The sequence below is a fragment of the Populus euphratica genome, unplaced genomic scaffold (genome assembly GCF_000495115.2).
Source record: "Populus euphratica unplaced genomic scaffold, PopEup_1.0 scaffold341.1, whole genome shotgun sequence".
In the NCBI taxonomy this organism is placed as follows: Eukaryota; Viridiplantae; Streptophyta; class Magnoliopsida; order Malpighiales; family Salicaceae; genus Populus; species Populus euphratica.
Window position 1 is genome coordinate 331,783 of NW_011500093.1, and position 13,124 is coordinate 344,906.

General features: G+C 29.7%; 1 protein-coding gene across 1 annotated transcript; it reads left to right on the forward strand.

The window, feature by feature from the left end:
* Window positions 1–5,210: 5,210 nt before the first annotated feature.
* On the forward strand, window positions 5,211–8,661 carry LOC105109193 (ubiquitin-conjugating enzyme E2 27-like). The gene is made up of 5 exons (XM_011003813.1): window positions 5,211–5,618; window positions 6,144–6,192; window positions 7,947–8,106; window positions 8,299–8,388; window positions 8,513–8,661. The coding sequence occupies exons 1-5, from the start codon at window positions 5,441–5,443 to the stop codon at window positions 8,618–8,620; spliced, it is 585 nt and encodes a 194-aa protein (XP_011002115.1). The 5' UTR covers window positions 5,211–5,440; the 3' UTR covers window positions 8,621–8,661.
* The last annotated feature ends 4,463 nt before the right edge of the window (window positions 8,662–13,124 follow it).

A 13,124-nucleotide genomic window follows, 5' to 3' on the forward strand; every position in this document is an offset into this window, starting at 1 on the left:
TGCTGAATATGGGATATGCCCATCCAATGGGTTAAGGCTGTTATTGCCTGCCATGTATATGGCTTATATGATATTAAAAATTAATTTTAAAAAAATAAAAAATAAATTATTTTAATATATTTTACATAAAAATTATTAAAAAACTTATCTACTATTGTAATACAAAACAGGCTATAAAACCACTGGCATATATTGTTATGGTTTAGCCCAAAACCAAAGGGCGTGTGGTCAGTAAAACTTTTCGTCTCGGATCATTGATTCATTGTATCTGTACACTTTCGATAAGAACACATGAATCATTATAGAGGACAAGTTCATAAATCTAGAAAGAAAAAAAAAATAGTAATTTAAGATATTTTTTAATTTTTTTAAGTTTAGATATTTAAGCATTAATTAAGATTAGATACTGTTTTACATTGTGACCAGAAAATAATTTTAAAAAATTTTAAATTTTTTATTTTAAATTAATATATTTATGATATTTTTAAATGATTTTGATTTGCTGATATTAAAAATAATTTTTAAAAATATTTTAAGATTTAATAGATAAAAAATATTTTTATCTAAATTAATATAACACACCAATATATACGGAATAAAAAAAACAATTATAGAAATGGTTTCAAATAATAAACACGAAAATGTTTTTTTTTTTTTTTTGGAAAATAAACACAAAGAAGTTAAATGTGATACAACACCGACATGCATATCTCTGACGTGAAAACACCTCCGTGCTTTTCTTCTTCCTTTTCCTGTGTCGGGCGTGAATGAGTCAACAAATTGATGCCATACAATATTAAAGGGGTTTTTTTTATTATTATCAATGAATATATCTTGATAAATTTATTTGTATTGTAATTAATTTTATATATTCTAAATTTAATAATTATAAAAACTTTTAAAACTCAAACTTATAATTATTGGATAATAAACTTAATACCCAGCTAATTAAATTACCTATTATGATTAATATTAAAATGTTTGTTGTGTGGATAAATTGGGTTACTTTGGTGGTTGTTTATTCTTTTTTAGATTTATTATGTTTGGTAATTATTTTTATCGATTTTTAATATAAATGGATGCATATATTGCTATTATACTCAAATCAATTAAGCAAATTAATCCAGGATTTGATACATCCATGAATGACCTAGCTCGAGTCAAGTTTAAAAAAACCAAGTGATAATTAACTTTAAAAAAACCAAGTGATAATTAACTTGATCAAGTAAAAATAACCAAGACAAAACTTGGTTGTAAATCAAAGAAATTAAAAATAATATTATTTTAATTTTTTTTATTGAAATTGTATAATTTTGATTGATCTGAATCAACTAACATTAACGTATTTAGATTATAATTAAAATCCTGATCAAATTGGATTTAATATTTTTAAATTTGATGTATTTTTTAGCTATTTTGATTCATCTAAAAAACTACATCTAAAACTTAATATATATTGTTTTTAAATTCATCATATGACTAATAATATTAAGCTTCTGACATCTAAATTCGTAGCCTAATAGTTTTGACAAAGAATTTTTTACCCTTGCATTCTAAGTTCAAACCTTTGTATATATTTGTCATCTTCACAATATTTTATCTGTTTAATAAACTTATAAGATATTTAATAAATTTAGAAATTATTTATGATGCTAGTAAGTTAACTCAAATATCTTTAATTATAAAATAATAATAGTAATAATAATACCATGCTTCTGGCCGTTGATTGAAAAAATTTGTGTTGATGCTTGCTGGACTGGCTTGCGTAATTTTAATTGTGATATAAAATGTCATGATAAAGGCTTTGAATCGTTCAATAATACAGTATTGCAAGGAATATTTATCCGGTTCTAATTTTCCTAGAGAATTTCGGACCCTAGAATTGAAGGATAATGGTCGTTGAAAGCTGCCACGTGGTGCTTGGTTCTCCAGGCCTGGAACCCTTCCAGCCAACCTCAAACACTATATTTCTTCCCTGCAGGCTACTGGGATAAATTTTCTAATTAGCACGGAAAATGTGTGAAAAAGTTTTGGTGAAAATAATTAAGTTTTATGATTACCTTGACGTTTTAAAAACATTATATTTGCTTAAATATCACTGTTGTGGTCTGGGATATATATATATTTTATAATTATGAGTATTTAAATTAACCTATGTATATCTTAATTAATTTTTTGAGATTTTAAAATTAATAATTAGATAAATTTATAATAATTCTGAAATTTTGTAATATTTAAAAAATAAATTTAGAGCATGATGAATTAATATAAAATATTAATTATCAATGTTGTATGTCCATGCAATCTGAAGTTAGCGAGTAATAAAAATACAATAGTATCAAAATATACTATTTTATTAATATTTTTTAAATAGTATAATTCGGTTAAAATTTAACATTTATTATACTAATTTTTTTAAAAAAATCCAGGCTATTGCTATTATTGTTTGTGGTGGCAATCGGCAAACCCAGAAGCTCAATCGGGTCCATGTATCATGTCGAGTGATGCAGATTGTTTTGTGTCATCGCACAAGCACCGCTTGGCTAGAATTGCTTGGACAGTGACGCATTGATTGCTGGAGATGAAGAGTGGACTTCGGCTCTGGGATTTCATATCCAAATTAAACATGTTTAAGATGGATTATGAGGTAAGCTTAGGGTAAGCAGAAAAGGCTAATCATTAATTAGCCGCAGGCTTAGCAATTTAACCAGGCCGATTTCCTTTCACGAGGCCTTGAAATGACTGCCCATGCCTAATCTCTGGCATTTACCTCGCCCAGAGAGGAGACTAGACTAGGGTTATAGCAGCAGCATGCTCTCGACTCTCGAGATCGTGAAATGGATAACCCTAATTTATGAGGAGGAGATGTGTCTCCATGGCACGATGCAAGAAGCTTCCGAATTTATCCATTGCAGGTGGAAGAGACCGTTTCTGGATGGAGCCAGAAATTTAAGGAAGAAAATAAAAAATAATGGAGCCAGGTTTCGATCCAGGGACCTGTGGGTTGTGGGCCCACCACCCTTCCGCGGCGCCGCTCCTCTTTTCAAGAGCTTTTTGGTTATATCTTATATACTCTTAACTACTTTTCTGAGCCTTTAGTTAGTGGATTTGTCTTGTTAGAGGTTGATGCTCACGGACACATACGTATAAAAGTGGCTCCGTTTGGGTGGTTGAGGATATAGATCAATTATATATATAGTTTTTTTTTTAATTTGTTTTTATAAAAAAATAAAAATAAAAACAAAAACAAGCTAGGATTTTAACTGTAGCTTTACAGCAAGTTGACATATTGGATTGTTCATATCAACTCGCAATCTAATTAAATATAAAATCATGAGTCTTAAATTAATAAATTATTATATTTATTTTTCAAGACGAATCAGATTCATTGGGTCTATTTCATATTATAAAAGTAGTTATGATTTGAAGAGTTTTTTATTTAAAAATATATTAAAATAATTTTTTTATTTTTAAAAAATTAATTTGTACATCAAAATATTTTAATAATATAAAAAAATTATTTTTAACAAAATAAAATTTAAATTTTTTAAAAACATGATTTACATCCTATTTCTAAATATGCACCCTTGAAATGATCTATTGGTTTTTTGTAGTTAAAATATTTTTATATTTTATATTTTTTTTATGTGTGTGTATACCACAAGAGCCCAAGCTACATGTAGCCCTTGAATAGCTTAATTGTCACAATTGAAGATTAAAAAAAAAAAAAAAAGGTTGGATCCTCGCGAAGTAGCCTAAGTTATAGCTAATTTGAAAGAATTCCCCACATCAACTAGTACAAGGTTCCTGGGTTCAATTCATGAAAATTATAATTATTTTTTTTTACTATTCGGTTTTTATTTCACACCTAACCTAAGTTACCACTTGAAGAAAACATGACTAGTGGAAATTGGAAACCCAGTCATGAAGCAAAATAATAACATGCCCAACCACCATTCTTCCTCCTCTTCTCTCTTCTTCTAGTGTTAGGTTCACCTAGATTTTTAAAATAATGTTTATTAATTTGTTAATCCTTGTTGTAAATTGCATGTTTGAGATTATAGCACATGCTGTTTTTTAAAATAATAATTATTTAATAATACATATAATTATTTTATATAGATATATCAAAAGTATAAAAATATTAATATAATATTTTATAAATAAAACATCCTTTTAAACAAAATTACCACAGCCTCGGAGAATTAAAGCCACCCCCGGGCCCATCCTATCTCCTCGAGCAGCATGCGTTGGAAAAAATGCAAGGCTTTGTTCAATTTTTCATGGTTTTCAAGTTCATGATCATTACATCGAGTTATTGATCGCTTTATTGGCGGTGCTTTAATTACCATTAGTGCAATGGTATAGCATAGAACTGATTTTTTTTTTAAATTAATATATTTTTAATATTTTTAAATTATTTTGATATATATATATCTTAAACATAATTTTTTAAAAATAAAAAAATATTATTAATATATTTTTTTAATAAAAAATATTTCAAAATATAATCGTATCTACATTTTCAAATAAGTTTTAAGATAAATTTAGATAAATTCAGAATAAAAATAACTTTTTAATATTAATATTAATATAATTTTAAAAAATCAAATATAATTATGATGATTAATTAATATTATATATATATATATATATATCAATTTCAGGAGAAACGGGAGTTGTGAATATGAATTAGATTTTGATAGATATATTAATATATGAAATCTGTAATTTATAGCTATTAACTACCGAAAACGGTCCATGAAAAGTTGATAAGAAAATATTAAATATATAATTAAATAATATATATGCATAGCGCATGATAAGAAAACTAATAATCAAATACATGTAATTTATTTTTAAATGTCAAATATGAGCTCATCATTTTATTAAAAATGGAACAAGACTTGTTAGTCTTCTGTTCATTAAAATTAAAATTATTTGTAATTTTCAATAATAAAAGAATATATGAAAATATGTTCAAATCTCATTTATTTATTTTAATGATTTTTTTTGAAAAAATTATATTCAAATAATATGTGCTGAAAATACTAATGCTTAAAAAGGTTTAGGTACTAACTTATGATTTAAGAAAGAAATAATTAAAAAATCATAGAAAAAAACAGCAACTAAAAAAATAATTTACTATATATATATATATATAAAGGAAAAACAGGAAGAAAAGGAAAGTATAACCAATAAAAGCCTTGATAATAAAATCCGAAGTCCTAAACAGAAAACACTGACTGACACCTTGCTTCGCTGCCTTTTCTCTTTCCTTGCTCACTCCGGTCTACTCTCATTAAAGCGGTTTAGGAGGCATTGAAGGCATCATCACCCATCAATTTCAGGGAGAGAAAGAGAGGGGAAGGAAGCAACACTCCTTTTCTTTATCTATTCTTCTCTTCTCTTATTAGGGTTTTGTTGTGTTTGAAAAACGATGATAGACTTTGCTCGTGTTCAGAAGGAGCTTCAGGAATGCAGCAGAGACATGGAAGCTTCTGGCATTAAAGTGGCACCTAAATCTGACAATCTTGGTCGATTAACCGGCACTATTCCTGGTCCAATTGGCACTCCTTATGAAGGTGGCACTTTTCAAATTGATATCACTCTCCCAGGTAGTATAATTTGTTGGCTTAAAACAAACACTCACGTACGAGAAATTTCGATTTTTGTTTATGTTTTAGAGATACTCGATAGCTGAATTTTAATGGGTTGTTTTTATCTTTTTTTTTCTTTTGAAATTGAGCTGCATTTGGGTGTTTGCTTATTGGATGGAAAATAAAGTTGCGAAAGAAAAAGAAAAAAAGACTTGAAGATTGAAATTGAAAATTTAGCTTATTTGTTTTAGTTATTGTAAGAGTAATTGATAAGACTAGTTAGGGTGCTTAAATGTGTATCAATTATTGTTAATATGGAAGATAAAGAAGAATCATGGTGTGGGTTTCGGGTGTTTGAAGCGAGTGTGTGTTTTTACTGTGTACTTGATGTGGTTTTGTTTGGCTACCTGTTGAATTTCCAAAGCCTGTGCGTTCTTTGTCGTATTATTACTACTAGCTATAGCTGTTTGGCAGGGTTGTAGTGTTAGAGGATATAGAGACATGTATTGACCTGCATTTGAAATGGTCCGTTCTTTTTTGTAGATGGATACCCCTTTGAGCCTCCAAAAATGCAGTTTGCAACAAAAGTCTGGTAGGGCGAAGTTGGTGTAAGCTGCTTTTATTTCTGTGGTTTTATTTAAGAAATATACCAGTGTGTTATCTGCAGCTGTCCTATGAATTGCAGTCTTAAGAATTTAATACAAGACAATAGTATGATCATATAGCTGCTGTGTTGTCAGAAAAATAGAGTTTTATGGCTTGTATTTCAATTGGCATAATGAGAACTAGAAGGATGGTGATTCTTTTTATTTAAGTGGGCTGAATAATAGCATTACCTTTTAAATATAAATTACTGAAGTAAATATCTTCCTGCTATGTATCTGATTTCTTCAATAGGTTCTGTTGGTTGTTCATTGATGTAATCTTTAACCGCTATAGAACTTGTGCATGGTTTTTGGTTGGGGAACATTTATTGGTTCATGTTACTTCCTCACCCAGTGTTCCCCATTTCTGGTGGATTAGTTTGAATTTCGTCATCTGTATTTGCTTTCTTTTCCTTTTGTATTGGTGTTTTTGTTTTTCATCATATCTTTCAAAAGCTATACTTAGTACCATTGATCAAAGCAAGGATTCAACTGGTTTTCTTCACCTCATGGTCCTAATTTATAGGCAATTTGCAGCTGTGTGGCCAACATATGCTTTCATTGAATGATGTGTGGCCTTGTAGAAAACCCTTTTTAAGCCAAAGTTTTAATTTCCAGTATATAGGTGGAACAGACCCCTTGTGAATTGGAGCGAGGAAGAAAGAAAATTATAGTTTAAGGGCCGTTCATCCATGTGAAATATGTGGTCTTCTGTTTCACTAAGGTCTTGGCAAGCATAACTCCTAATTCAGGTTTCTACTTGCACCATGATGAGCATGAATTTTGAATTACCTGTAGGAAGAGTTTTAGTTTGCTTCTATCCATTGGTTATGTCGCACACTATATCACTGTTTGATGTGAGTGCAGGTTGAAACAGACAAGGTTTTAGCTCTGATGTTAATGGGGTCTGTCTCCCGAAGTATACTTAGGTTAATTTGCATCTATTCTCTTGGATGCTGTAACAATCTTTTTTGTCCCCATTCTCTCCACTCCCCTTGCCTTTCCTTAATACTATCTTGAATTTGTGTTGATGTTATTAGGGTACACACTTATCCATAAAAAGTTATTAGGGTACACTTTGTAGACAATAATAGTTTGCACAAGCTTTTTGAAATTTACTATAATGTGGAGCTTATCTCCAGTGTAAGCTGAATTTGCACACTTTCGAGGAAGAGTTTTAGTTTGCTTCTCTCCATTGGTTACGTCGCACACTATATCACTGTTTGATGTTAGTGCAGGTTGAAACAAACAAGGTTTTAGCTCTGATGTTAATTGGGTCTGTCTCCTGAAGTATACTTAGGTTAATTTGCATCTATTCTCTTGGATGCTGTAACAATCTTTTTTGTCCCCATTCTCTCCACTCCCCTTGCCTTTCCTTAATACTATCTTGAATGTGTGTTGATGTTATTAGGATACACACTTATCCATAAAAAGTTATTAGGGTACACTTTGTAGACAATAATAGTTTGCACAAGCTTTTTGAAATTTACTATAATGTGGAGCTTATCTCCAGTGTAAGCTGAATTTGCACACTTTTGGATTGCCTTATTTGTTCTTGACATGATCAGTCTTTAGCTTTTAAAATTATCAGTTGGTTGCTAGTTGTTTATTAGTTGACACTGATGCATTATAATTGCATTCAGTCTGTGCTTGAGCTGATTAGTACTTTAATCATCGTTTATGTTGTCATTACCTCCTGAAGGCACCCTAACATTAGCAGTCAAAGTGGGGCAATCTGCCTGGACATTTTGAAGGACCAGTGGAGCCCAGCACTCACTCTAAAGACAGCACTTCTTTCTGTCCAAGCATTACTCTCTGCTCCTGAACCCGACGACCCTCAAGATGCTGTTGTAGCGCAACAGGGCTAGTTCGTTCCCATTCTTTGGCACTGGTTATGTATTAAATACCTCTCTTGGGTTTGGTTTATTTGCTCATTGAAATGCAATATCTCAGAGGCCATTTTACTTTGGTTATTGCTGCTATTATTTTCAGTAGATTTTCTTTTTCTAGTTAAATATTTTCACATATTAACTTGGTATCTATGGATATTGCAGTATCTTAGAGACTACCAGACCTTTGTTGGCACAGCTCGCTACTGGACAGAAACTTTTGCCAAGACCTCATCGCTTGGGGTCGAGGAAAAGGTAAAGATGTTTTAGTTTATTTACTTTTCTCTCCAATCATACCATCTTCTCTAAATTAAACTTCTGCATATGTTTGTTAATGCATCAATAACAGCTGCTGTTAATGTAATATTTGTTGGTGCAGGTACAAAAACTTGTGGAGATGGGTTTCCCTGAAGCTTTGGCGAGAGGTGCGCTAGAATCTGTTGGTGGTGACGAGAACTTGGCTCTTGAGAAGCTTTGTTCTGGTTAAAGAGGTGATAAAACTGCCAGTTCTGAATAGATGAAATAACTTAGAATTTCAATGAATTTTGTTCACCTCTCTTGTTCATCCACTGTCGAATTTCTGAATTTCTAGAGGAGAACTGAAACATCATGTCATTTGAACCCTAGGAAGGTTTTTAATTTGCTGAATTTGTTTTGAAGATGCAATTGCGAACGCCCAGTGGACTGTAGTCGTGAAACTTTTTGCAGATTCCCCTTAAAGTATGGTCAGCGGCATCATTTCCTTTTTTTATCTTTCCTTTTATGTCAAAGGAATACAGAAAGATGCGTTCTATAGTATTCTAGGCTGCCAAGGAAGAAATCTTTAAGAACCAATGGAACTTCTATCTGCCTGTGTCAAGTCCAAACCTCTCTCTCTAACTTTCTCGTGGATTGCATCACCGATCCGACTAACTATAAAGCTTTATATAATGTCAAAATTATTGAAAATCATCTGGAAATAAAGTGTTGATTTAATGTTTTGATAGTGTAAAAGTAATTTGAAAAAATACCTCCACCAAATTCATGACAAGCAAACAGAGATTCAAAACCCACTCTACCCTCTTCCAATCATTATAAATGTGGATATGACAATCCAAGAGCGGTGATCAATGGTGACTTCTTGCATGAGGTGGTTGAAAAATGATGAACTGCGTCACTGCCCCGATAAGCTACTATTTTGCTGCTGGTAAAGTAATTTTCTTCAGCAAAAAAAATTAAATATATAATTTTATTCTATATTTTTTTTAGCAAATGCAATGAATAAATAAATAAATAAAAGATAAAAATAAAAATAAAAATATTCAATAAATTTTTTTGAGACAATCATCATTAACTTGCTAATCATATCATAGGCCCATTGGATTTAATTTTTTTTAATAGAAAGGTTTGAGGTACATATTCATAAAACATGGGTGTTTTGCCTTGCTCCAAATTATTTTCGGTGAAATATATGATTTTGTATGAGATTAATATAGTGGCTATAAGTATATTTATTAAATTCAGTTTGATTTAAGATCTAGATTATAAATTAGACTAATTGTACTAAGTTGATGTAAACCAATTATATATATATATATATATTTAATTAAATTTGTATTTAGTAATGATACTTTTTAAAAATATTTTTTAATTAAAATATACAAAAATAATATTTTTATATTTTTAACCGCAACACATTAAAAAAATAAAAAATAAAAATGAAATGAAAGACCATTTAAGAAGAATTATGAGAGACAGGATGCGTTACCAAACACACCTAGATCTGATATTTGAACAAATTAACAAGGCCATGAATGGAGACAGAATGGTAAGTGAAGGCAGCATAACTTGGTGTGCTTCCATTAATGGTGTTGAAAAACATGACTGAAGGAAAAGGACCCAAAAGAAGATAAATGCCATGCCAGGTCATGGAAGGAGGCCATTAAATAAGGGGAATCAAACAGGAATGAGCTCGCAGATTCAACACGTTCAAACTGATCCTCTTTTTTTTTTCTTTTCTTATTTTTTAGTTGAAAGTTTTGACATGTTGCCTTGTGTTTGTTGTTTGTGCTGCTCTCCTCTCCGTGATCCTTTTTTTATTCCTTGGAAGAGAAGTTATTTTTAAAATATTTTTTATATTAATATATCAAAATAATTTAAAAATATTAAAAAATTAATTTAATTTTTTTTTAATTTAATAAAAAATCAATTCAATTACAATATCAAAATATATTTTAAAAAGTAATTATTATCACACCCCAAACATAAAAAACCTATTTGAGATTATGATAATGATATCAATCGTATTAAAATTAAAATGATTTAAAAACATAAAAAATTTTAATTTTTTTAAAAAAATTAAAATTCAAATAAACACCATTTTACACCTCATTCCCAGTCAATCCCTTTTATCTTGGTGAGAATTTTCGGCCATACCCATAATTTATTCTACACATTCGTCGTCTTTATAATTCTTCCAAAGTCACCCTCATCATTCCTCCTAACTATACCGTCTAATCTGCTGCATTTACCTGGTCAATTCACTGTTCTTCCATGGACTTATGACTCTAGAAATTCAAAAGCATGCTTCTTTTACGAAGACTTTTGTTGCATGAAATACAAGTATGCCCTAATGTAAGCTAGCTTTGCAAAGACAAGTCTTTCAATGGAGCCTTCAGAGTCAAGTCTCTAGCTATGCTACACTTAAAGAGGGACATTAAGCTTGAAAGCTTTGCAATCACTTTGCTCGGTCGGGACTTTAGAATAATTAATTGCTCGCGTGAGTTAAATAAATGCTATATTTCTAGAGTAAATCCAAGGAAGGAATCAGTTCTTCATCGTTCGGGGAAAAAGAAAGAGCACTGTTCTTCATCTGGTGGGCAATTGGAAAAATAAACTGAAAGGAATCATACTTTTAAGGTGGACTCTCTCTCATTTCACTCATGTTTTCACAATAAAAATATCATTTTGCCCCCGTCACATTAAATCGTATAGCTTAGTTGGGAGGTTAATTCGGTCATTCTCTTGGGTCATTGTTAATTTCATGATGATCAGCTCGTACTTTATTGCACATTGAAATGACTTAATTGTTCTTGAAGGTTATTTTCATTTATTTAGCCTGAAGAAGTATTTTTGGTTTTTTACTCTTTTTTTTTTGTTGTTGGAATGTTTAGTTGGTATTTGGTGTTGTGAGAGTTTTTGTGATTGTAGTTTAAAAAAAATTATTTTTATAAAAAATAATTTTAGTTGATGTTAATTTAATATTTATATATGTTTGGTTAAAATTATGATTGAAATTAAGGTTGAATAAAAATTAGTTTAATATATTTGGTTAAAAATACTTTTTAAATTGAGTTTATAAAATAACTAAAAAAGATATATATTAATATTAATAATTTTTAATTTAAATATTGTAGATTTAACTACCACTATTGCATCATTAAATAAATAATACTTTATATCAAATATTTTTTTATTATTCCATTAATTTATCTACAATTTCATCAGGTATGAAATTCATTCAATAAGGACTATAATTTTCATAGTATTTTAAGCATGTAATAAAATCTGGTGAAATATCATCATAAATAAAATTGAAATTGTGATCAAATTCGTCATCATATGATGTCCTTATAATTTATATAATGTTATTGAATAATACCAAATACTAGTTTTTCACGTAAAATACAATTTAAAAAAATTACTGGTCAGACACGGATCAATGAACAGTTGAGATACTGTTCACGTGGGATTCATCCACACTATTTATGTGAATAGTATTCAGGTGAATTAATTCACCTGGTATAGACATGGCCGCGTGAGAAGCAATTGAGAGTTGCTTTTGACGAACCAGTGGTTTCAATGGACCCTACACACACAGTAATTTGAATTTTAATATTACCAAACGTATTGTTTACACGGTTTGCTTTAAGAGCTATTGCAACTGTGTAAACAAACGGTCTCAAATCGCTTCTAAAATCAAGTTTTTTAAGTCTTGTGTTTAGGGTTGTTTTTGTTATTTCATATTTTTTTTTTTTTTAATATTCAAGTTAGATTATTGCAATTCACTTTTTTTTTAGAAAAAAGCTATTTACATGTGCTACGCACTGGTGTTTAGGATGGCTCCATGCTCTATGAGAGACGCATGAGCTGCCTTCCGATGGAGCAACAATAGATTTCACGATGGCATTTGAAGCTATAAGGCTTCCTTCTCTACATGGGAGTGCACGTGTGGTGTTATATGTTGACGGTTTATTGTTGGTCGTCTTTTTTTTTTTCTGTCTTTTCTCTTTTTCTTTCCTCTTCAATTTTGTTTGGTTATTAAAATTTAATTTGGAATATAAAAATTTTTAATTAGATTTGTCCTCTTATTTTATAATATTTTAAGTTTTCTTAGTTTTTTTATTTATTAAAATCTAATTTATTTTAAATTTCATCATTGAATTCATGATCTTATTTTTTAATTTAATTTTAATTTTCTTGATTTTTATTTTTGCTTCAAATCCTTTTGTGAATTTCTTTTTGGTTAATTTTTCCCATAAACTCAAATTTAATGATATTTCAACTATCACCCTTAATGTTTTAATGTTTTAATTTTAATTCTTAGTTTTTTTATTAAATTTTAATTTATTTTCAACTTAAACCTTGAAAGCGTAATCTTGATTTTTTTAAATTCAGAGCACGCAGCCTATCTAGTATTTCTCTGATTAACGAGGCATGTCTTCTGAGTCCAACTCCCAAATTCTCATGATATGATACTATGCTCTAAAGGGTTTTGCCTTTATGTTCTCCATGAAGAAGGGCAGTAATATATATATATATATATATATATATATATAATGATTTTGTGAGTACATTACCAAAAATTAACGCTGCTTGTTAATCGTCATTTGGTCAAGTAAACGACACAGATTTTGTTGTTATCGATAATGGACATAAATATCATGATATAGATGTTGTTTATTAGATTAATAAATACTTGCATCTATCACCAGTATTTATTAAATCTTTAT

What these genes read in the sequence shown, in the direction of transcription:
- LOC105109193 (XM_011003813.1), top strand. Translation starts at nt 5,441, where the DNA reads ATGATAGACTTTGCTCGTGTTCAGAAGGAGCTTCAGGAATGCAGCAGA. An exon ending in CAGTTTGCAACAAAAGTCTG is followed by an intron (nt 6,193 to 7,946) that starts GTAGGGCGAAGT and finishes TACCTCCTGAAG; the next exon opens with GCACCCTAACATTAGCAGTC. An exon ending in CGCTTGGGGTCGAGGAAAAG is followed by an intron (nt 8,389 to 8,512) that starts GTAAAGATGTTT and finishes TTGTTGGTGCAG; the next exon opens with GTACAAAAACTTGTGGAGAT.